Source organism: Mustela putorius, unplaced genomic scaffold (genome assembly GCF_011764305.1).
Source record: "Mustela putorius furo isolate JIRA1106 unplaced genomic scaffold, ASM1176430v1.1 tig00537350_pilon_pilon_pilon, whole genome shotgun sequence".
NCBI classification, from domain to species: domain Eukaryota; kingdom Metazoa; phylum Chordata; class Mammalia; order Carnivora; family Mustelidae; genus Mustela; species Mustela putorius.
In genome coordinates this window covers 12,853,652-12,877,328 of record NW_025422471.1, presented here as the reverse complement: position 1 = coordinate 12,877,328, position 23,677 = coordinate 12,853,652, and the positions used below count along the sequence as shown (strand labels likewise).

The 23,677-nt window shown below is 37.8% G+C and overlaps 1 protein-coding gene across 4 annotated transcripts in view; it reads left to right on the top strand.

The window, feature by feature from the left end:
- The window catches only part of ADGRV1 (adhesion G protein-coupled receptor V1), a 546,992-nt gene that overhangs the window by 228,010 nt on the left and 295,305 nt on the right, over positions 1-23,677 (top strand). Inside the window, exons 78-82 of one of the 4 annotated variants that reach the window (XM_004759095.3) lie at positions 3,520-3,927; positions 10,692-10,876; positions 16,395-16,644; positions 17,164-17,303; positions 18,806-18,966. In XM_004759095.3, the coding sequence (XP_004759152.2) occupies positions 3,520-3,927; positions 10,692-10,876; positions 16,395-16,644; positions 17,164-17,303; positions 18,806-18,966 (1,144 nt within the window). Of the gene's footprint in view, positions 1-3,519; positions 3,928-10,691; positions 10,877-16,394; positions 16,645-17,163; positions 17,304-18,805; positions 18,967-23,677 lie in introns of those variants that run through there. The other 3 variants (XM_045074447.1, XM_045074448.1, XM_045074449.1) reach the window with 3 other exon arrangements.

Below are 23,677 nucleotides of genomic sequence, written 5' to 3'. Positions count from 1 at the left end.
GTTCTGTATGTTGACTTTATCGATGTGAATATCCCGGTTATCCCAGATAAAAGATAATATCTTTTAGTTCTGTAAGATATTACCAAGGACTGCTATTGAATAAAGGGTGCAGGAGATCACTCTCTATTATGTCTTTTAACTGCATGTGAATCTATAATTATCTCAAAATTTAAAAAAATTAATTGAAAAATAGAAATGAAACTCTCACCTCTCTGGTATTAATTTATTTTCCTGTTTCTTCATTGCCAGCGCATTTTCTCCCTCTGAATGCTGGGCATATTACTGGAAGACAAAGATGCAAAATTCCCTTTTCTTGTAGCTGCCAGGAATGAGGAAGTAATTATGGACCAAGTTACTATTCTGTTACAAAGATATCAATTTTCACTTTACTTTAAGTAGATTATAATAATATAGTTAAAACAGGAGCTGTAGCATACATACCCTTTGACAGGTTACCATTCCTAGTACATAAATACTATAGTCTTAACATAAATTCCCTTGTATCTGTGTATTTGTGACATAAAGGGATACGAAGATTTGAGATAGTAAAAATATAACTGACTCTAGTTATCTTTAAATAGGCCTATACATAAGCCATATTTGAAAGCCAGTTCCAAGTACTTTTATTTATGTATGCTTATCCTATAGCCCAAAGCACACAAGTTCAAGAAAGAGTATGACTTTTCTTCTTCTTCTCCCATTACCTATGCTATTCAGAGGATATAGCTATCTTGATTTTTGTCATTGCTTTTAAATTGCATAATGCTTTTTATGTTAATTATGTGCTTTATAAACGCAAGAACATTTTGATTATTCCATTCCCTTTAAAAGTGAATTGTGAAATAAGTTCTATCAGATTTCTATGTGTGTGTGTGTGTGTACATATATATATATATATATATATATATATATACACACCTTTAACAGATACATGTAATAGATACATATACATGTAATAGATACATATACATGTATATAGATATCAGATCAGTATATAGATATGCAGTTTATAGTCACAAAATCACTACCATCTGGTTTAAGTAATCCGGCTTTACCGGAATCCTAGAACTGGCCGCGGTGAACCCTTCTCTGATACTGTTCTGCTTCTCTTGTAAGATAACCTCTCCACTTCTTGCAGATAACCTCCACCCTGAATTTCATGCTGAATTATTCCCTTGCTTTTATTTATAGTTTTATCACCTACCATGTGCTGTTTAGTTTTACCTCTTTAGGAAACTATGCACTTGAGATTCTTCCAGCGGATTGTTTTATGGTGTGCTTCTTGTGCTCAGCATGATTTTAAGGAATACCCATGTTGATGTGTGTAACATGGTATTCCAGTGGATACTGTATCCATTCTGAAGTCAGTCTGCTTTTGTGTTGTTTCCTTCAGGGAAGCTTTGTTTTGTTTTGTTTTGTTTTGTTTTCCTACCACTGTGCTGCAAATGCTCTTGAAAATGCTTATCTCCATCCACTTTTCATTTTTTGACAAAAATGATCACTTCCTTCCAGAAGCATGCTCTTCTCTTGGGCATCTGGAACACTGCTTTTTCCTATTCTTTACCCTTCCCTCACTGGCAGCTCCTTTCTGTGGCCTGAAGTATTCCTGACCAGCCAATATTGGGGGCCACCTAGATTCTTTCTCCAGGCTAGGCCACCCAAATCTGTTTTCTTTAAATATCATCTACAAAATGAGAACTCCTGTGGTTTTTACTGCTAACCTCATTACCACCCATGATCTCAACTTATATTTGATTGCACATACTTGACATCTTTATTTGAATGTCTAAAAGGCATTCCACGCTTACTGTGAATAATAAAGAACTCTTGATTTCTCCCATAACAGTGTTTCCCTGTTTCCCATCATTCACTTAGGCAAAGAGTTATCCCTGTTCTCCTCTTCTTCTCCACCCAGCATTGAATTAACGAGAAGGTCCTACCGACTCTAGTTCATTATATATTTCCACTCAGAGCACCTCTTACTCTTCCACTCCTACAACCTTATTCCATGCTACCACTGTGTTTTGCATGAAGTAATACAAAAATGTCCTATCTCTTCTCCCTGGGCCTATGCTCATTCCTTGCTCTAGCCAGAACACTCATGAAGATCTGAAATAAAATGTGTTATTCTCCTGCTGGAATTCTCCAGTGTCTTCCTGCCATGCTTTATATGATGAATGTATATGGTCTGACCCTGCCTACCTCTCTGATGTCAGCTTCTGATACCTTCATCCTTCTTCTAATCAGGCTGACCTTCTGGTTCTTCCTCTAATATTCTAAGATGATTCCCATTTCAGGGCTTCTGTAATTGCTCTTCCTTCTGCCTAGAATATTTTCCCCCAGATCCTTATATGGTCTGTTTCCATCACTAAAGTCTCTGCTCAAATATCACAGCAGGAGCTTCTGTGACCAGCAGTATTAAAACAGTACCCTTACCATCACCCTATATTGCCTTACATAGTCTTATTTTTCTTCAGAAATTCATCTTTGTGTAATATTACATCATTAATTCTGTAACTTTTGCACTACCTGTATCTTCTGATACAGAGGTTCCATGAATGTAGACATTCTGATGTTCACATCTATAGCCACAGTATTACCCCCCTGGCACATACTAGGAGTTTAATATAGATATATCTATCTATTCAACAGATAATCTGTTGGCTCAGTAGTAAATAAATGTATATTGCCTTTGCTCTTTTTTAAGAAAAGATTTATTTATTTATTTTAAAGAAAGAGAGGGAATGCAAGTGCACATGCTCAATGGGAGGGACAGAGAGAGTGGAAAGAGAGTCCCAAGTAGACCCTGTGCTGAGCATAGAACTTGAAGGCCTTGATCCCACCATCCTGAGCTTACAACCTGGGCTGAAACCAAGAGTCAGACACTCAGCTGACTGCACCACCCAGGCACGCCTCTTTTGTTCTTTCTTGACTACGTTCCCATGCTTCACTTAAAAAACAAACAAAAAGACAAAATCCATTTCAATAACCACGGTTTGAAGAAATTCACAAGTCTATATGGCCAGAACCTTATTCTTTAAGGTATTTTCACAACTAATGTGTAACCACCAGGATACCAGTTTCTTCTGCTTCCTCCTGCTTCCTCTCTTCCTTCTTTTTACTCCTCCAAACTCCCACCTTCCCAAACTTTGTAGGTGAGAATGAAAACATAAATACTCCTTCTTTCCCTCTATATTGCCTGCTGTTATGCAGCCTGTGTTGTCTAGAGCAGTGTTTACAGCATGTTCACAGTTGCAGAACTTCTGCGAGGCAGTAATGCCATTTTTTTTCTCATCCCCATCCTCTGTCCTAAGGCATCTGTCTTTCCTAACATCATCACTGTGATGTGTATTTATTTCTCTGATTTATCTCAGAAATATAAAACCCCATGTTTTAGTGTTCATGGTGCTGTAGCCCATCAGTTTAAGAGAAATAGGATGTGTTTGAGAAGTAGGAATTTGTTCAGGAGAAAATAAGAGGTGTTACAGTTTCACTTCCATGGTGCTGTTTAATTTCTAGGAGTTGAGGAGCGCTGAAACAGTGGGCCGTACTCTGATCTCTCCAGCTCTTTCCGGGAAGGATTTTGTGAGAACTGAAGGGATGCTGGTCTTTGAACCAGGCCAGAGTAATGCCATATTGGATGTCATCCTAACGCCAGAGATAGGGTCTTTAAATCCATTTCCTAAACGCTTCCAGATTGTGCTTTTCGACCCCAAAGGTGGGGCCAGAATTGATCAAATGTATGGGACTGCTAACATCACTCTCGTCTCTGATGCGGATTCGCAGTCCTTCTGGGGACTTGCGGATCAGTTACAGCAGCCCCTGGATGGGGACATTCTTAACAGAGTACTCCACAGCATCAGCATGAAAGTGGCCACAGAGAACACAGATGAACAGCTCAGTGCCGTGATGCATTTAATAGATAAGGTAAGAAGCCCTTGTAAGCAGTAGCAGCTGGGTGAGTAAAATTTCATATATTAAAATATTAAAATAGTTACCATGTCAGTCATCATGACATTATGATAGGGTTAAGCTTCTGACCATAAGAGTGGAATTGATCATAGCTGACACTGTACTTTGGCTTGGAAGTGACTGATGTCTATCTGTGAACCCCAGTCTTAAATCTGGAGAGTGATCAGTAATCTACAGCATCAATAAAGACAGCCCAGTGTCTGACAAGGGGCATCAGATGTCAGAAGCTAAAAGCTCTTTCTGGTTCTCCAGAAAATGGATGAATCTCTGTTGAGATTGCATCTCAGTTTTTGAGTCTTCCATGGAACAGGTACTCCTGCCCTTTCCTTAGTCGCTGCCCCTCCTGCTTCTCCCTCAGTGAGGAGAAATAAGAAATGACCAGATGATTTCAGGCATTCAAATGGTGTGGAGTTAGATCAACCCGGTTTTATTTTTAACCCATTTATTTATTTATATTTCTGCAAATGATTAAATTAAATGGAGATATAAAATCCTAAAAATGTCAATAAAAGAAGAGATCTGAAAAGAATCATTTTTTTAAAAGATTTTTTTTATTTATTTGACAGACAGAGATCACAAGCAGGCAGGCAGGCAGGCAGAGAGAGAGAGAGAGAGAGGGAAGCAGGCTCCCTGCCGAGCAGAGAGCCCGATGCAGGGCCCGATCCCATGACCCCGGGATCATGACCTGAGCGGAAGGCAGAGGCTTTAACCCACTGAGCCATTCAGGCGCCCCTGAAAAGAATCATTATTAAAGGAAAAGATTCTTATGGGTATTTATTTGAGGCTTTTTAATCAAGATATTTCTTACCAACATATTTATATGTAAGTATGAAAAGCCTTGAATATATACATGTGAATCTATAAATACTGTATTTTTACATGGTGACCCTTTAAATACTTAAAATGCTAACAATGGAGTTTAGATTATCATGCCTATTTTACTCCTCATGCTGTCTCTTAAAATGTGACTCCTGGAGGATAGAAAAGCAAATTATAAAGCACACTAGCAAGGAGAGGAGGCCCTGCCAAATAGCTTGTTAAAAAAAAAAAGAGAGAGAGAGAGAGAGAGAAATGACTGCTATTTCATGCAGAGAAAGTTCTAGTGATAAGAATTCACTATGGGAAATATTGTTACTTAAACTTCCTAATGATGAAATGGCATAGGACAGTAACAAGTTGATTTTGGCCAAGAAGATGGAAAGAATGCACAGTGGCTACATTTTAGAAAACAAAACATTTTTTTCATATGATTTAGGGAAGATAAGGACATTCTGCTCCTTTCCCCCCACCTGCCAATGAGTTATATAAGAGAGCTACATATTATTGGTCTAGAATCAACATTTCTTTAACAAGTGTTGTCAAGTAGTATATCTTGATTGGTTTTCATTGTATCTGTCATGAATAATGAAACTGAATTATTAAGAAACTCATATGGAAAAATATAATTAACTTTTTTGAGTAACCTTTAGCAAACATGATTATTTTCAAATCATGTTATTGTTACTAAAATTTTTTTAATGTTGTGTCATATTGTCTTCTCAAATTCAATTTTTATGTGTGTGTCATTACTGAATTCTGGTTATTTGGGTAACTGACTTAATAATTTAATACATTTTATAATATATTTTATATAATCTATGTAATAATATATAAAGAAAACTGAAAAATTTTACTGAATAACATGAAACACTCGAGTAAATAGAAATCTTTGCCTTGTCCCACAACAGAAGGATTCAATATCATAAGGACAACAGTTTTCTGTAAATTAACCTGTAAATGCAACATAATCCCTATCAAAGCAGCAGTAAATTATTTTGGTTTTTTGTTTTATTTTTAAATTTTTATTATTTATATTTTTTAAAGATTTATTTATTTCTTTGAAAGAGAGAGAAGGGAAGGGGCAGAGGGAGAGTCTTTTTTTTTTTTTTAAGATTTTATTTATTTATTTGACAGACAGAGATCACAAGTAGGCAGAGGTAGACAGAGAGAGAGGGGGAAGCAGGCTCTCTGCAGAGCTGAGAGCCCGATATGTGGCTCGATCCCAGGACTCTGGGATCATGACCTGAGCCAAGGCAGAGGCTTTAACCCACTGAGCCACCCAGGTGCCCCTTTTGTTTTATTTTTTAACCTGCCATTATTGACTTGGAAGAATATACATGAGAGAATGGACAGAAACTTTATGAAAAAGAAGAAAAATGGTAGAGACCAAACCACACTAAATATGAAAAATATATTATGAACTTACAGTGATTAAAACAAGGTGATGCTGGTGTAGTGTTTGGGATATACATGTATCAAACAACTATTGGTTGTTTATCTGATATTTAAATAGAGTCACCTGTGCTTTTACCTGGCAAGTATTCATATAGTCCATCCATACTTCATTCATATAAACCTCTAAGGTAGCCTCAAATCCAAGAGCGTAGAATAGGACTTCAAGTACTAGATTGAACTTCATTCTCTAAGGTCTTGTATTTTGAGTGACATTGTTTCATATTTGTAAGTTTTTTCCCCCTACATTCTAACTTCATAAAAATAGAATCTGCTCTCTATGTGTTTTTATATGAAGAACTTAATAAATCTTAGATATTGTTATACTCATCAGAAAGGACTACTTATTTATGTTTAGAAGAAGCAAATACTGTGCTGAAAAGAGCAACAGCTTTAAATAATTCACTCTAAAGATTTTCTGGATAAAATCCAGCTGTGACCTTGGGAAAATTTTTGCTATGACCTAATAGTCTATCCCTTGATTTTCCTATGCATAGTACAATGAAAATAATTTAAAATTCTGTTGGTCACCTTAACAATAGTATCAGTCTCTTAAGACTGCTGGGTTTGATATACAAATTTTAGATTTCTCTGGGTTTTGGTTTCCAGATGATTGAAACTTGTAGAACATGAATCAGAACAGCATTGCCTCTAGTTTTGTGTTCTGGAACAATTGAATGAGCACAGGAATAATTTGTTCTATGAAAGTTTGATGGTTCCCCCACCCCTAACAAAGTTCTTTTTATTTTTTCTCCTGGCAGTTTTAAAACCTTTCCCCATGCTTCATTCAGGTTTTCTACTTTTTTGTAAATCAACTTGAATAATTTGGGTGGGTTTTTGTTGTTGTTGTATTTAATATTATTTATTTATTTATTTATTTATTTATTTATTTTTATGAACATATAATGTTTTATTAGCCTCAGCAGTACAGGTCTGTGAATCACAAGGTTTACACACTTCACAGCATTCACCATAGCACATACCCTCCCCAATGTCCATAACCCAACCACCTTCTCCCTACCCCCATCTCCCTGACAACCCTCAAGTTTGTTTTGTGAGATTAAGAGTCTCTTATGGTTTATCTCCCTCCTGATCCCATCTTGTTTCATTTATTCCTTTCCTACCCCCTAACCCCCCAATGTTGCATTTCCACTTCCTCATATCAGGGAGATCACATGATAGTTGTCTTTCTCCAACTGACTCATTTCGCTAAACATAATACCCTCTAGTTCCATCCATGTCGTTGCAAATGGCAATATTTCATTTCTTTTGATGGCCGCATAGTATTCCATTATATATATATGTATATACATATATATATATACACTGCCTCTTCTTGATCCATTCATCTGTTGATGGACATCTATGTTCTTTCCATAGTTTGGCTATTGTGGACATTGCTGCTATAAACATTCAGGTGCACATGCCCCTTTGGATCACTACGTTTGTGTCTTTAAGGTAAATACCCAGTAGTGCAATTGCTGGGTTGTAGGGTAGCTCTATTTTCAACTTTTTGAGGGATCTCCATGCTGTTTTCCAGAGTGGTTGCACCAGCTTGCATTCCCACCAACAGTGTAGGAGGGTTCCCCTTTCTCCGCATTCTTGCCAGCATCTGTCATTTCCTGACTTGTTAATTTTAGCCATTCTGACTAGTGTGAGGTGGTATCTCATTGTGGTTTTGATTTGTATTTCAGTTTGGGTGTTTTTTATTGTTGTTTATGTAAAATGGCCTTTTACAGTCAGAATATTTCATCCTATACTTTTTAATACCAGTTTTTTTTCAAGAATTAATTTTTACATTTGGTATGTTTTATAACCATACTAATAGTGATTGACACTTATCTCGATTTTTTCTTTTCTGGTTTTGTATTTCATGCTTGCAATAATTTTGACTGACTTGACAACTAACTGTCGTCTCAGTCTGTGTTTTTAGTTTAGGACAAGCAAGTTGAGGGAGTGTCTTGAGTCCCATCAGGGAGGCTGTAACATGTGCCTCCTGGACTTCACCATTCACCATGTTCATGACCTCAGACAAGTTAGGCATCTTCTTTTTGCCTCAGTTTCCTTGTCTGGAAATAAAACAAAGGAATAGTAGCACCTCTTTGGTAGGATTATTGTGAACACCAGAGAAGTTAGGATAACATGCTGAAATCAGGACCCATACAAACCAGGAGTTTTTTATAGATGGCCTTTTTGCTTTATTTTTTGTGTGTTTTACTAAAGGAAACTTTGTGTTTCCCTTAAATATGAATGGAAGGTTGGGTGGTTCTAAAAACCTTAGATGACAGCTTTTTATTCTTTTTTTTTTTAATTTTTTATTTTTTATAAACATATATTTTTATCCCCAGGGGTACAGGTCTGTGAATCACCAGGTTTACACACTTCACAGCACTCACCAAATCACATACCCTCCCCAATGTCCATAATCCCACCCCTTCTTCTCCCAAACCCCCTCCCCCCGGCAACCCTCAGTTTGTTTTGTGAGATTAAGAGTCACTTATGGTTTGTCTCCCTCCCAATCCCATCTTGTTTCATTTATTCTTCTTCTACCCACTTAAGCCTCCATGTTGTATCACCACTTCCTCATATCAGGGAGATCATATGATAGTTGTCTTTCTCTGCTTGACTTATTTCGCTAAGCTTTTTATTCTTAAAACTGTATGTTTCGCTCTGTTGACGTCTGGTATCTCATTTACAAAAAAGTCTGATGTCAGAATGAATTTTTGTTTCTCAGTTACTAATTTTTCTTTTTCTATATGGTTTCTGGTAGGATTTTTTTTTTAAACACTTGAAATAATGTTTAAAAATCACCCAGATGCATCTGGTGGTGTTTCTTTTTTGAGTATAAAGCAAGCTCTGCATTTTTAGACATGACTGTTTCTTTAGCTTATCAAGGAACTGTGGCCTTTCTCTCTCTCTCTCTCTCTTTTTGCTTCTACCAGCCCTGTTATATGCTTGTTGTATTTTATAGATTTGTTTTATTTATCTGTTTTATTTTCTCTGAGTTCTGGGAGCATTTCCTGAGCTTTTTTTTTTTTTTTTCATTTAACATTTCAGTTTGATTGTTTTGGGAATCTGTGGGCTGTTCCCTTTCTCTGTTGTAGCTTTTATTTGCTAAATTTTTACTTTGTTAACTTTTTACTTTGTTTCATTGCCATGTAAGTAAATAAATTTACTTTGTATCTTTTGCCATCTTTTCTTTACGCAGTATTCTCCATTCTTCCTTACTATCTTATAGAAGGATATTCTTTTAGATCTTGAGTTCAGCTATTAGCTTGGCACTGTGTAAATTACAAGCTTTAAATATAATATGGAGAATATAGGCAACTTCCTCAATGAGCTCAACTGGTAGGAACAACAGACAAATCATTTCAGTGTTGTCAAAGATTCATTAATAAAGGTATGTGTAAGTTACAAAGAGAGATTATGTATATTGGCAAGTGGGGCACAGTATAGAAATCACAGAGGAAGTGATGACTAATTTGGATTTTGAAGGATTTATAGGGACATCTCAGGTATAGAAGAATAGTGGGATAACAAATCAATGGCTTTGCACCCATGCTTAGTCAGACAATAAAGATGTGGTCCCTGTCATTCTAGCAAGGAAAAACAAAATAAATCATGAAGGCCATTTTCCTCTTACTCTTCTTGTCCTGCAAACACAAATAATCTAGTTCTTTAAGGTAGGAAGGCTCATACTTCCAGATAAAGACAAGAGTACCGGGAGCAGCCGGCTACTCTTGGTTAGAAAAGGATTTTTTCATTTGATGATTAGACATGTAGTGGTAGATTGTGGCTTCTGTTCCTGGAAAGCCAGGTAAACAAGAATAATCTTTCTTCTATTGTTGGCAAATATTCTTGTATTTACTTCCTAAGTTGTAGAACAAAAGAGAAAGAATTTTTGGGATAGATATAAAAGTGAAATTACTTTTAATTCATGATGTTAATTATTGTAGTTAAAAATAAGTGATCCAAGAAACCTGGGGTTTTATCCAGTTATTAAATAAAAATTATTTTGCTGGTCATGACTCTTCTTTATAAATGATTATGCTTTTTTTAAAGTGGAAGTATGGGACACCTGGGTGGCTCAGAGGGTTAAAGCCTCTGTCTTCAGCTTAGGTCATGATCCCGGGGTCCTGGGATCGAGCCCCGCATCGGGCTCTCTGCTCGGCAGGGAGACTGCTTCCTTCCCCCCACCCCCCTGCTGCTTGTGATCTATGTCTGTCAAATAAATAAATAAAATCTTTAAAAAAAATAAAATAAATAAAATAAAGTGGAAGTGTACTTGAAATATAATTTTGATGCTGATTTTTCTTAAATTCATCAAGATTTCTTCTTTATTTTGGTAATTTTAATAACTGTTCATAAAGAACATGTACTGTACCATATGTACCATTAAACAGTTTTATTTTTGAAGATATTTCTTTATACTGATTTTTTTTTTCTAGATATCTGTTGAAGGAAAAAGCCAAGCATTCAGTATTGAAAATCGAAATCTTTTTTATGAGATTCTCTGTGCTCTTATTAACCCAAAGCGTAAAGACACTAGGGGATTCAGTCACTTCACTGAAGTGACAGAGAATTTTGCCTTTTCTCTGCTGACTGATGTTACCTGTGGCTCTCCTGGTGAAAAGTAAGTGTATTTTAATAATAGTACCCTATGTGTATTCCGTAACAGTTTGCGAAGTAATATGCAGTGCAAATTAACACTTAGATGTTGTAACTCAGGATTATATAGTCAATGAATAGTATCTTTTTTTTTAAAAGATTTTATTTATTCATTCATGTGAGGGGAGGGGCAGAGCAGGAGGGACGGAGAGACTGCTCTGCACTCAGAGCCCCATGTGAGGCCAGATCCTAAGACCCTGAGATCAAGACCTGAGCCAAACCAAGAGTCAGATGTGCCACTTACTGAGCCACCCAGGAGCCCTAATGCATTGTATCTAAGGGGTAAATGAAAATTTTTTTTTAAGAAAACATGGTAACTCTGTCAAGAAAAATGAATTTATACTGTCAACAATACATTCCCCTTTTTTTGAAGGGCCTCTTAGGAATTAAAAAAAAGGATTGCTTACTCTCATGATAATAGATGATACATTCTTTTTTTTTTTTTTAGATGATACATTCTTAATAGGAAAAAAAAAGGAAGATGATTTCAACTTTTAGGCATGTTTTGATATGCTGTTGCAGTGGAGTTATAGTTCAGTTTCATCTATTGGGAAGCAGCTCTCCCAGTGTTGTTGAATGTCAGAGCAGTTTTTTCACAGTTAGAGTTTCATGGCAGAAAGCAAGCAAGAGGAAAAGGAAAAAATAAAATGAATTTGCATTCATTATCAACTCTATAATTAATTTTGTAACTGTTAGTATTCTTCAGAAGTCATGGTGTTTAAAATTGCATTCAGAAGGTAAATTGAATCACTGTAGTACAAAGACCTAAATATTTTTCACTTCTATTTGAGTTAACATAAAAATGGCTGATAATAGAAGTTGGGTAAAAACTGAGATTTCCTTCCAATTCTCAGAGTGATACATGTTATTTAAAAAACAGTGACTATTGGGGCACCTCGGTGGCTCAGTGGGTTAAGCCGCTTCCTTCGGCTCAGGTCATGATCTCAGGGTCCTGGGATCGAGTCCCGCATCGGGCTCTCTGCTCAGTAGGGAGCCTGCTTCTCTCTCTCTCTCTCTCTCTGCCTGCCTCTCCATCTACTTGTGATTTCTCTCTGTCAAAAAAAAAAAAAAAAACAGTGACTATTGGGGCACCTGGGTGACTCAGTCAGTTAAGCAAGTGACTCCGTTTGGACTCAGGTCATGATCTCATGGGTCCTGACATTGAGCCCTGCCTACTTCAGCCCCTGAGGGCTCAGCAATGAGTCTGCTTGAGATTCTCTCCCTCTGCCCCTTCCATACCCATGCACGCACGTGCTTTCTCTCTCTAAAATAAGTAAATCTTTTTAAAGAAAGTAATGACTATTAGAGCACCTGGGTGGCTCAGTGGGTTAAAGCCTCTGCCTTCGGCTCAGGTCATGATCCCAGGGTCCTGGGATCGAGCCCCACATCGGGCTCTCTGCTCAGTGGGGAGCCTGCTTCCTGCCCCCCTGCCCCGCCTGCCTCTCTGCCTACTTGTGATCTCTGTCTGCCAAATAAATAAATAAAATCTTAAAAAAAAGTAATGACTATTATTTAATGGGACATGTCTGATTAACAGTGCTTATATAAATCTTAAAACATTTATTATTTATTTGCTGATGAAGGCTGTCACCAGCACTTATTAAGTCACATTGAAATTCAGGGATATTTTGAAAACTATGTTTTAAAAATCTGACATAAGAGAAAAAAATTGAAATATTAAAAAAATAAAAATCTGGTGTAATAATTTAAGTCACCTATTTAGGGCCTTTTATGACCTTTAACAGGTTAATTAAAATATCTGTTGTACATGTAAAACTTTTAACTTTAGTTCTTAGATCATAAGATACATGAAGTTTAAAGAGAGTGTCAATCCAGACATAAAAGACTTATAAGAGAGATCAAGGAACAAAACAAGAAGAACAGATATTAACTGTACCTCTGCTCTAGTCCTGATGTTATATAAGATTGAACAATATGAAGTTGACTTTTTTTGTAGGTAAAATAGTATACACTATATTGGAAATTTCATATGGCTCAACATAATCCTCACTAAAAATTATACATATTTTATTCTTATAAAAGATCATTTTACGCAGCTGGTCAAAGGTAGGGATAGAGCTTTTACTATTCCTATCTGCAGATACAGATAGAGCTTGTCAAGGGTCACACAATTAGTTTTGGTGAGACTTCAATTCCAGGGCTGTCTGCCTCCACATCCCCTGCTGAGCATTATGCCTTGTGGTCAGAAGGGACTATAACCACTTGCTTTGTAACAGAATCTTTACTTCCAGCCCTGTGGCTATGAAGTGCCTCGAGCCTTTCATCCCAGGTTAGAGCCGGGGTATGAGGTGAGGTTAAGGTACAAAACCAGCATCATTTTACACTGTACTCTTAACACTGATGAGTGAGCCCTGAGTAGTAATGTTTTCTTAATGGGGTACGTCAGCAAAGCTCTTCATGCCCTTTTAGGAGGCCCCTTCTTTATCCCTCACAACTGGTGCTAAATGTTTGTCTGAGACCAGTGACCAGCAGTTTGGCTACTCAGTGCCTTTTATACGTATCTCCAGTGTCTTTAAAACCTCTGAAATGCATAATTTCTTTACTTCATTGCAAAAAGAGGCCACAGTGTGTGTGTGTGTGTGTGTGTGTGTGTGTGTGTGTGTAATGTCCTTCATTGTTTTTCTCTCTTGAATGGGGTTCGGTTATGTTGTCCAATGAAGTCAAATAGTTTATAGTTTTATAATTCCCCATAGTCTCAATCCTTTCTTTTTCTTTTTCTATATTTGCATAGATCACTAGAATATTGAAGTTGTTTTAGATGTGAACCATCTACCCTGCTGTGAATGTTGGTTTTCATATTTGTGTCCTCCGAGTAATAGGAGAATTCAAAAGAGTATAAGAAGCACAAAAAGAGTTACCTTTTCCGCCTTATTGCCTAATAAACTCCCAGACCTGAAATGGTATCTGGCATGTGATAGATTTTCAGTAGTTATGGTATAATGAGTGAATAGAATAAGTAAATGGATCAGTATGTTTCTTCCATGTGTTTCCTCTCTATAGACTTCCCTTTCCTTCTGAGTTGTCCAGGGGAAGGAGACAGCACATGCATTGGCAGCAGCCAAGAATAGTGTGGTGTGTTTGGGGAGACCATCAGCCTTTAAAGATTGAACATAGCATAAGCCAGGCAGCATTTGTAGGTGTGCGAGAGAATCAGACTCGGGATTTTAGAGATACCATGTTGAGGACAGTATTAAAGTTTAAAGAATAGAATAAATCAAGAGATAGGGAGACTACACAAGGAATAACTGTTCAGGTAACAGGGCTGAAACTGAGATAGGAACGTGGGGAGGATGGTAGCTTGAAAACAGTTAAGTGGTAGAATTCTCATAGAGGTGACAAATGTGGAGAAGAAGAGAGTGCTCAATACTAGTTTGTTTGTTTTTACTTTGAAAACTAAAGTTGGAGGCCATTCTGATATGTGTTATTTATATATCACCTTAAGCAGTAGTCAGGAGCAGCTGCTGAGAGTGAAAGATTTGGGAATTGAGCAGGGATGTTGAGGACGTTGATGACTTCTGGAACAATTACTTGGAAGCCAAGTAAAAACAGTGTCAAGAGGCACTGAGGGCACAGCTGTAGCTGTTCACTGGATCAGTAGTGGTCCAGTCCACATATGCATGTGGGGTTCTCCCACTCACTTCAGCCAGGATGTAAAGCACATTGTGGGCTGAACACAGTGAGTGTAGTAGAAGGCATGGACACAGGAAGTTACAGGGTCAGGGAGAGTATAGTCATTTGCCAGGGAGAGGGCCAGGAATCTGGCCTGCTGTTGTCAGGGCTGGGTAGAGTCACTGTGCATGTTAGATTGGTCTCAGTATTCCAAGATACTGGAGTCCAGGATGGCACTGATGGGCTAAATCCCAGGAGACTCCAGGGAGCGTGGGGGAGAAGGTATGCAGCCATGTGGCTGAGGGTCACTGATCTCACTCACATTGTACCTGGTCAGGGGGTGCTGCAGTGGCAGCTTGGAGCTTTAGTCACCTGCGAAGATGTGGAACGCTGGATGGGGAGATTGAGAAGAGTTTTTGGTGAGCTGTTTTGAAGGGGCAGGTATTTTAGGAGTCGTCTTGGACAACAGGGGTCTAGAGCCTGGGTGAATGGCTGGAATAAAGATAGATATTTGAAGGCAGTGAATCAAATGTGATAGTTAAAGTTATGGAAGATATTTTTAAAATATTTTATTTATTTATTTGTTAGAGCAAGAGAGAGCAGGAGAGAGTGAGTGGGGGAAGGAAGAGAGGGAGAGGAGAGGGGAAAAGGAAGGAATCTCAAGCTGACTCCATACTGAGCAGGAGACTGACCCGGCGCTCCATCTCGGGACCCTGAAATCATGCCTTGAGCCCAAATCAAGAGTTAGAAGCTCAACTGACTGAGCCACCCAGGGGCCCCGTGGAAGATGATGATGATGATGATGATGATGATGATGATGATGATTTTTAGAGAGAGGATTTAACTAAAGGAAAAAGCCCTTCCCCTTTCCTTTTCTTCCTCAGATTTTCCATTTAAAATTTTCTGCTCCATTTCCCAGGTTAGGGATTTTGACAAGATATCATTTAGATCCACGATTCGATTTCAATACTCTCTGTCTACTGTGACCCATATAAGTTTTAACATTTAATGTATAATTTTCACCCTAACATCCTAATATTCTCCAAATGTTTCCAGGCAGATTTCAGATCTGATTTATTTTTGTATGTCTTCATTGTTCATAAACATGATGGGTCCAAGACAAGGTTTATTAGGTCCCTTGGGGGACTGGTTAAAAAACAAGACTCGGTAGAGCCTCCCGCCTCCTCTCCAGGCAAGGATTCTGATTTAGTCAGCCTGGGGTGTGATCTAGAAATCTGTATTTTTAAACACACTTCTAAGTGATTTCAACACACACTGAGGTTTGGAAGCGCTTTCAGTGAGTATAGGATCTTATACCTACAGTGTTTAAAACAGCATTGTTGAAAGGGCAAAGATCCCAGCTCCAGGCTATTTCTCTTACCAATCACATGATTTGATTCGAAATGCTCTGACAGATTAGAAGGAGATGAGGTAAACTCTTGATGAAAACATGCTCTAGGCATATAAGGTGGTATTTCTTAAAGCAGAGGTTTCAGTTTAGTGGTATGCTCTTTTCTCAATCTGTTCTACCAATGCTGATGTAACTAACACACAAAAAAGTACATTTTATAGCCACAGATTGTATCTGATATCCGTGAAACAGCTTTCTAAAACCCATGTTTTAGATTACTAGGGGGAATCAGGCAAAAGGATGCACAAAGTGCTGTGCAAGAAATCACGACAGTTAGCCACAAAGGCACTAAAAGGGCATCGTCCTTACTGCCTCTGGGCTGGTAATGTCATAGCTACGCATAAAGAACAGGGCCCCTGTGTAATGCATTTTAATAAGTATAAGTGGCTATGCGTATATAAATGCATGCCATGTTAGCAGAGCCTTTGCTTTTCTGTTACAGAAGCAAAACCATCTTTGACAGTTGCCCATATTTGTCCGTCCTGGCTCTTCACTGGTATCCTCAGCAAATCAATGGGCACAAGTTTGAAGGAAAAGAAGGTGATTATATTCGAGTTCCAGAGAGGTTATTGGAGGTTCCCGAGGCAGAAGTAATGGCTGGAAAAAGTACATGTGAATTAGTCCAGTTTACAGAGTATAGCAGCCAGCAGTGGTTTATAACTGGAAACAATCTTCATGCCCTGAAAAATAAGGTAATCTATCATTTAAAAAATTATGTGGTTGGAACCAGATTTTTCCTTAGCAGACACACTCTTCAGAATGCATTCACTTGATCAGATTTGTGGTAAGGACTACACATGGTGAGCTAATTATGAAATATATCCCTTTACAAACTCTTTGTAGAATGTGTAGTCTCAAATAGAGTTGGAAATACTTCCCTCATGTTTTATGGAGTAAAATATATACAGTAGGGAAAGTGAAAAATGTAGCCTTCACTAATAGGATATCGTATTATATTCTTCACTCATGATGAAGTCGGACAGTTAAAGTGAGCATTGTCAGCTGAAGGCCGCTCAGGAACTGAAAAGGAAGTAGAATGTTTGCAATGAAAAACCAATCAGATTCCCTGCATTCATAAGTCAGCTAATTACTTAAATAGTGGCCTTAACCAAGTGACTAGAGTAACTAGGAAAATGAATCAAAGTTCAGAATTCAGTCATGATGCTGACTTTAAAATACCATCCCCTTCTCTGTTCTTTGTGGCACGGCAGGTACTGTCTTTGAGTGTGAAAGGTCTGACTTCACAACCCCTGACGGACCACAATGAGGTTCTCTACAGGATTTATGCTGCCGAACCTAGGATTATCCCCCAGACATCTCTGTGTCTCCTTTGGAATCAGGCTGCTGCAAGGTACTGAATAATTCTTTAAAAATTCTTTAAATTCGCTCCTTCCCTGTTCTATTACAATGGAGTCCAATTTCTGTAGTGAACATAGAGGGTGACCTGAAGTGAGACTTTGGAGTGGAGAAGCATCTCTGCCATAGAAACGACAAAACAGTGAAGGAAGTGTTCTAGTTTTGCCCAGGTAACAAGTACAGCCCAACAGCTAACTTTGTGTTTAACACACTGTTTACTTCTTTATTATTACCACTTCCTTGGGACCCAGTGTGACTTCTGCTCAATTCACATGACCTTTCTGTGGTTATTGGTTAATTTACTGGTCAGGAAAGGAAATTTTCTTTGCTCCTTCCATCGGGCTTATGGTTCTGGATCCGATGCTCTGTGTTTAGAGGGATTAGCAGGGATTTATAATTCTAGTCCACATATGGCTTGGGGTATATTTTGGAATTAAACCACACACAGGAATGGGAAGAAGAGAATAATTCTTCTGTAGAATCTCCTTGGACTAATCCGTCCTCAAGTTTCTGAGTCATTCCATTACCCAGAACTTAGTCAACGCGGGAGGATCAAGCTTTGCTGACCCAGAGGGTTTAGATCCAAATTGGTCACATGGTTCTGTTCATTTCTGACTTTCAGCTGCACAGACTGAAATTTTAAATGCCTTTAACAGCTTTGTTGGGTAACCAACTGTCCTCCAAACTGCACAATTCTGGTTAGTTGTTTTCTTTGTGAAAAAATAATTTTCAGTTAAAATTTCAAATGCCTGGTGACAGATCTTAAACTTAATATACAGATACTGTGCCATCCTAATAACTCCTAATGAATGTTTCATACCTGCATCTGCAGCTGGGATTAAGTTTTATGTCCTTAGAAAAGTCAAGGATCCAAGAGGACCAAAGCAGTGGTCCCTGTGGAGCGTTCAGAGGCTTGGCACGGGACACTACATTTGCTGTAATCACGACAAAGATTTTGTGTTAGTATCCCGATCTTATAGCAGAAACATTTGAAAGAACCCTGGAAAGATTTTAGGTAATGTAACTGGCTTCAAAGTCGGGGGGAGGAGATTAAGAAGGAAACATGGAAAATCTTTTAAGGAACTTACGTGGTTCAAAATACAAGGAATGGTGAAATGAGGAGGTGTGGAGAGTGCGCATGTCCATCTCCTGGGGTTTTCCAGTGCAAGGGAGGCGTGCCTTGTGATGAAAGCCTGGGGTGTATTGCTTCAGATTAGGCAGGAGCATGGCTCTGTTGGGAGAACCAGCTTCTCTGGTGTCAGGAATGTGTTTGCGGGTTCAGTGGTGTTGAGGCTGCTTCTTAAGGCATCTTGCTGGACTTGTTGTATCATGTCTAGGACAAGATGTTCCCTCCAGTGTTTTTTCTTGAAAATTGGTCTGCTTAATGCTTGAGTAAAGAACACTAAGTTCACAAAGTTATTTTTACTTGAAAAGCCATCTCGAATACCTTACGTGTTGATAAAAGAGCCGTTAGTGACCATTATGTTTTTGCCCTAGCTGGTTGTCTGACAGTCAGTTTTGCAAAGTGGTTGAGGACACTTCAGACTATGTGGAATGTGCCTGTTCATACATGTCCGTGTATGCAGTCTACGCCCAGACCGACAAATTGTCTTCATACAATGAAGCTTTTTTCTCTTCTGGATTTATATGTGTCTCAGGTTAGTCTCAGGTATTTTTGATTCAATAATTCTGAATATTTGTAAGAATGAAAGTCAGTTTTCCCATGTTTGCAAGATGCAAACATACTGTAATTCATCCGTACTAGGAGAAAATAAACTTTCCCATTGTCTTATTCATTACCTCATACAATGGATGTTTATAGAAGGCCAGATGTGTGCTGATCTAATGAATAATGAGGATATAATAAGGGATACAGTGTAATTCTATAATAAGGTATAATAAAGAACAAGATAGTTCCAACTCATAAGGAATATAATAGGTAGTGTGAGACAGAAGCTAGATAACAGAGAAGGATGAGTTCTTAGTGTGATGACATAGAGGGCAGATACTCCAATAGAATGTCAGGGTTGTCTGAGATAATATATACAAAGCATTTTGTATTTTCATTTAAAAAACCAAACATACAACCTCAGAGTTCTAAATACACTCAACCACTGTGTTCAAAAATAAATTTGTCTTTCATCTTCTACATGAAAGCCCCATTTCTGGCAAGAATAGGAGCCTCAGTTGTATTAACATATGAGAAATTATTTACCTACACCTTAATTTTTGAGAACTGTAGGACTCTTCTCATTTGCTGTATTGATTATGTAGGTAGGACTCTGAGAGTTCCTTCAACTATATTTCTGTTCCCTATGCTCACTCATTCCATGCTCTAAGTCATCCTTTACAGTCCCATGCTGCTTCTAGGAACAATGTCCTATACAGAGAACTGCATACAGGGTAACTCTGAAGCTAGATTGCCTGGATTCAATTCCTCATTCTGCTGGTGGCTTGGGCAAATTACTTATTTTCTCTATACCTTAGTTTCTCCATCCATAATAAATGATTTTAAATTGTATTACTGTAACAGGATGGTAAACATACTAACTCAGACATTTCGATATCCAACTTTAATAATGTTTTGTCTGTAAATGTAATTATCACTGCATTTGAGTCTTTTTTACTTGATGTGCAAACAATCCCTTTAATAATCTTTATTATGAAACTTTGTGGAGGTAGACACAAATAATTAATTATTATTCTTTGTCCTGGTTATTTAAAATCTTTCCACTATAATTTCATTTTATAAGATTTTACATTTCCCTTAATTTATCTTAATTTTAAACCTAATAGATTCAATAGCAAAAGTTAATAATTTCTCCTTCTTATTAACATCTTTTATAAGGATAACATTTCTTGCTTGATAGATTCTTCTAGGTCCATGTAGTTCCCAAATGAGATGGAGACATCCTATTTTATTTCAATGCTAATATATTTACAGAAGTTTCATAGATATAAAATAAAGCCAAAAGATAAAATGCTGCAGTAAAATCTAGATGAGATTTTATATATTCCTATTGAGACGTAAAACCAAGTACTGCTACCATGACCCACAGAAATCCCTTGCTTGATCTAAATATTGAACATCAGAGTTTTAAAAAACTGAAGAGAGAATGTTATCTTGATTTCCGTATTTCCTGGAAGAATTGTTAACTAATATATCTTTTTTTTGCAAAATGAACACTTACATGTCAGTTTCTGCTTTTCTTCCATTAACTTAGAGTCATATTTGAAATTACTGGGTTTATTCCTCTCTGTCCATGACATAATGTAGTGATTATTGCATGTTCTGTAGATCAGTAGGAGATACAAAGACAGCTTGTGTTAGTGTCTCAGTGTCATGGGAGGGTAACTGTCCAATCCTCTGATGGGCCCCAGGAAATAGACATGAGAATTTTATGTATCTTACATACACATTTCATTCATTCATTCATTCATTTATTTCAGTGTGGGGCTTGAGCTCACGACTCTGAGACCAAGAGCTGCATGCTCCACTCACTGAGACAGCCAGGTACCCCTTCCACACACATTTTAGAATTATGTCAGACCACACCAAATACCCATCTTTATTTGGAAGCAGTCTGACCAGCTCTTTTCATGAAACGTGGTGACATATAATTAGACAGGAAGTAAACCTTTTTATTTAAGTCAGGATAGATCACAGTGTGTACCTGCTCCGGTTCTAGTTTACAGGTCTGGTTCCTACACTAGAATAGAACCACTGACATGGTCAGAGTGTGTGAAATGGGTGTACAAGGGCAAGGAGCTTAGTAATTCTCAGCTTAGAAAGATGAAGGATGGGGATATATATACCTGTGGCTTTTAAAACTGTCAACCAGTTTACCAAATACCAAGAAATTAAGCAAAGGTTATCTTTTGAAGCTAAAAAGATATAAAAGGACAAGTGAATCAAAGCCGCCCACTTAGTGTAACACCATGAAACTCCCTTTCAGAGGGGGCTTGGAAGAAATACAGCTTAAAAGAACTTTAGATCATAATGCCATAATACCATAATTTTATAGTGTAATTATTAAGGATCCTGAGTGTGGTTTGAGGTACACAGGACTATCTGGAGGAAGCTTACCTTGCTTCCTGTAACTGTTAATGTACAAATATAGGCTATGGAGTCAGAATCATTGTGATTTTGACTTTTGCCTTTCACAATTCCTATGGCCTTAATCCATTTCAGTTTTAATATCAATATGAGAACTAGGTCTTATGTGATGCTCTTATGGCTGAGTCTCCTATGTGTGGAGGACTTTTTTTTTTTTTTTTTTAGATTTTATTTATTTGACAGACAGAGATCACATACTTGTGAGGGGCAGGCAGAGAAAGAGGAGGAAGCAGGCTCCCTGAGGAGCAGAGAGCCCCATGCGGGGTTCGATCCCAGAACCCTGGGATCATGACCTGATTGGAAGGCAGAGGCTTTAACCCACTGAGCCACCCAGGCACCCCTGTGTGGAGGACTTTTAAGCTGAGATTAGAGATGGACCAGAGACCTTACATTTATATCATCTGTTCTTTCTTTTTTCTCTCATGGTAAAGAGATCATTAACACGTTAGTCAAAGTAAAACCTTCCCTTTTAAATGGCTAATGGCTTTATTTACTTGACAGATTACTAAGTGTATACATGTCAACCCAATGTCAGTTTCACAGTTAAGTAACAGAAAAATAACCGTCCATAAATTGCTAATAATAAGACTTACAGGATAAATAAATCAAGATAATCTAAAGTCCTCTGAGGCATGCTTATTCTTTTGTCCAAGGTTTATTACATGACAAAACTATTTTAGTTATGTCTTTTATGTTTTACAAGCTGAGATTCTGATAGTTTTCCCAGAAAAAAAATTTTTTTTACCAGATGCCACCCATTCATTTCAAATTATTTTTTAAAGTAAGAGATTCTTCCAAAATTTTGTGTTACATTCTTCCAAAAATATCAAGTTTATATTCACTGTAATCATTGTCCTAAAATAGCCATTGTGATTATAGGGAAAGGTATATCAAAACAGCTTCATTCTATCAAATGGGAAAGTAGTTTATTAACATGAAGAATAGAAAAAAAGTATTATTAGATTTTTAAAAAATAATCCATTTGAAGAGATAACTGTGGATAGTAGATCAGAGAGATTAGTTTTAATTCTGACATGGCATAAAAACATTGGGTTGCTCTGTACATGGGGTATATTACTTAGGATGAAGTTGGCTGCAAGTAACAGAAGACAACTCACATTTCTTAAATAAACAAATTTAGTTCAAGGTTGATTAATTCAGTACCTCAGTGGTGTCCTTAGGAGCCCACCCCATTCTCATTTTTCTGCCTTGCTTTCCTCAAAGATTTTGTATTCTCGGTCTTGTCCCTACATGGTCTTGAACTGGTTGCAGCTCTCAGCATCACACAACAACATCTAGGCTTGCCAAAGGAAAGGCACTTATTTGGATCATGTTTTAAGAATGATGAAAACTTTCCTGAAAACTACCCAGAATGTTTTCTTGCACATCTCTTTGCCCAGAATTATGTCCTCTGAACTTTCATAAACCAGTCTGTGTCTGGGAGAGGATACAGCTAGAAATATAGACACAGCTGTGGATAGAGCAGCAAGTACTACCTTCTTGAACATTGTGTGTGCCCATTGCTCAACAGAGCCACAGGTCTATGGTAGTTTCTCAATACCTACTTGTTAAATTAATAAATGAATATATGTTGTTGATCTTCCAATAAGATGTTCTTGTGACAATGTAAGTCAAAGTTGTACTTTGGGTGATCTCATTTTAGCATTTTTTTAAAGTTTTTTTTTTATTTATTTGACAGAAGAGAGAGAAAGATCACAAGTAGGCAGAGAGGCAGGCAGAGAGAAATGGGGGAAGCAGGTTCCCTGCTGAGCAGAGACCTGGATGTGGGGCTCAATCCCAGGACCCTGAGATCATGACCTGAGCTGAAAGCAGAGGCTTAAAACCCATTGAGCCATCCAGGCGCCCCATCAATTTAGCATTTTTTTTTAAAGATTTATTTATTTGAAAGAGATCACAAGTAGGCAGAGAGGCAGGCAGAAAGAGAGGAGGAAGCAGGCTCCCTGCTGAGCAGAGAGCCCGATGCAGGGCTTGATCCCAGGACCCTGAGATCATGGCCTGAGCTGAAGACAGAGGCTTAACCCACTGAGCCACCCAGGTGCCCTCATTTTAGCATTTTTAATAAAAATTATCCTGAAATATGAAAAGAGTATGAAAAAGCATACTCTTTTTTTGGCCTTCACTCAGGACAGTTTAGCGTAGCAATAGATCTTGCTGTGATTATTGAAATGTTGTGCCCTGTCCAGTATGGTACCCACCAGCCACATCTGGCTACTGAGCATTTGAAATATGAC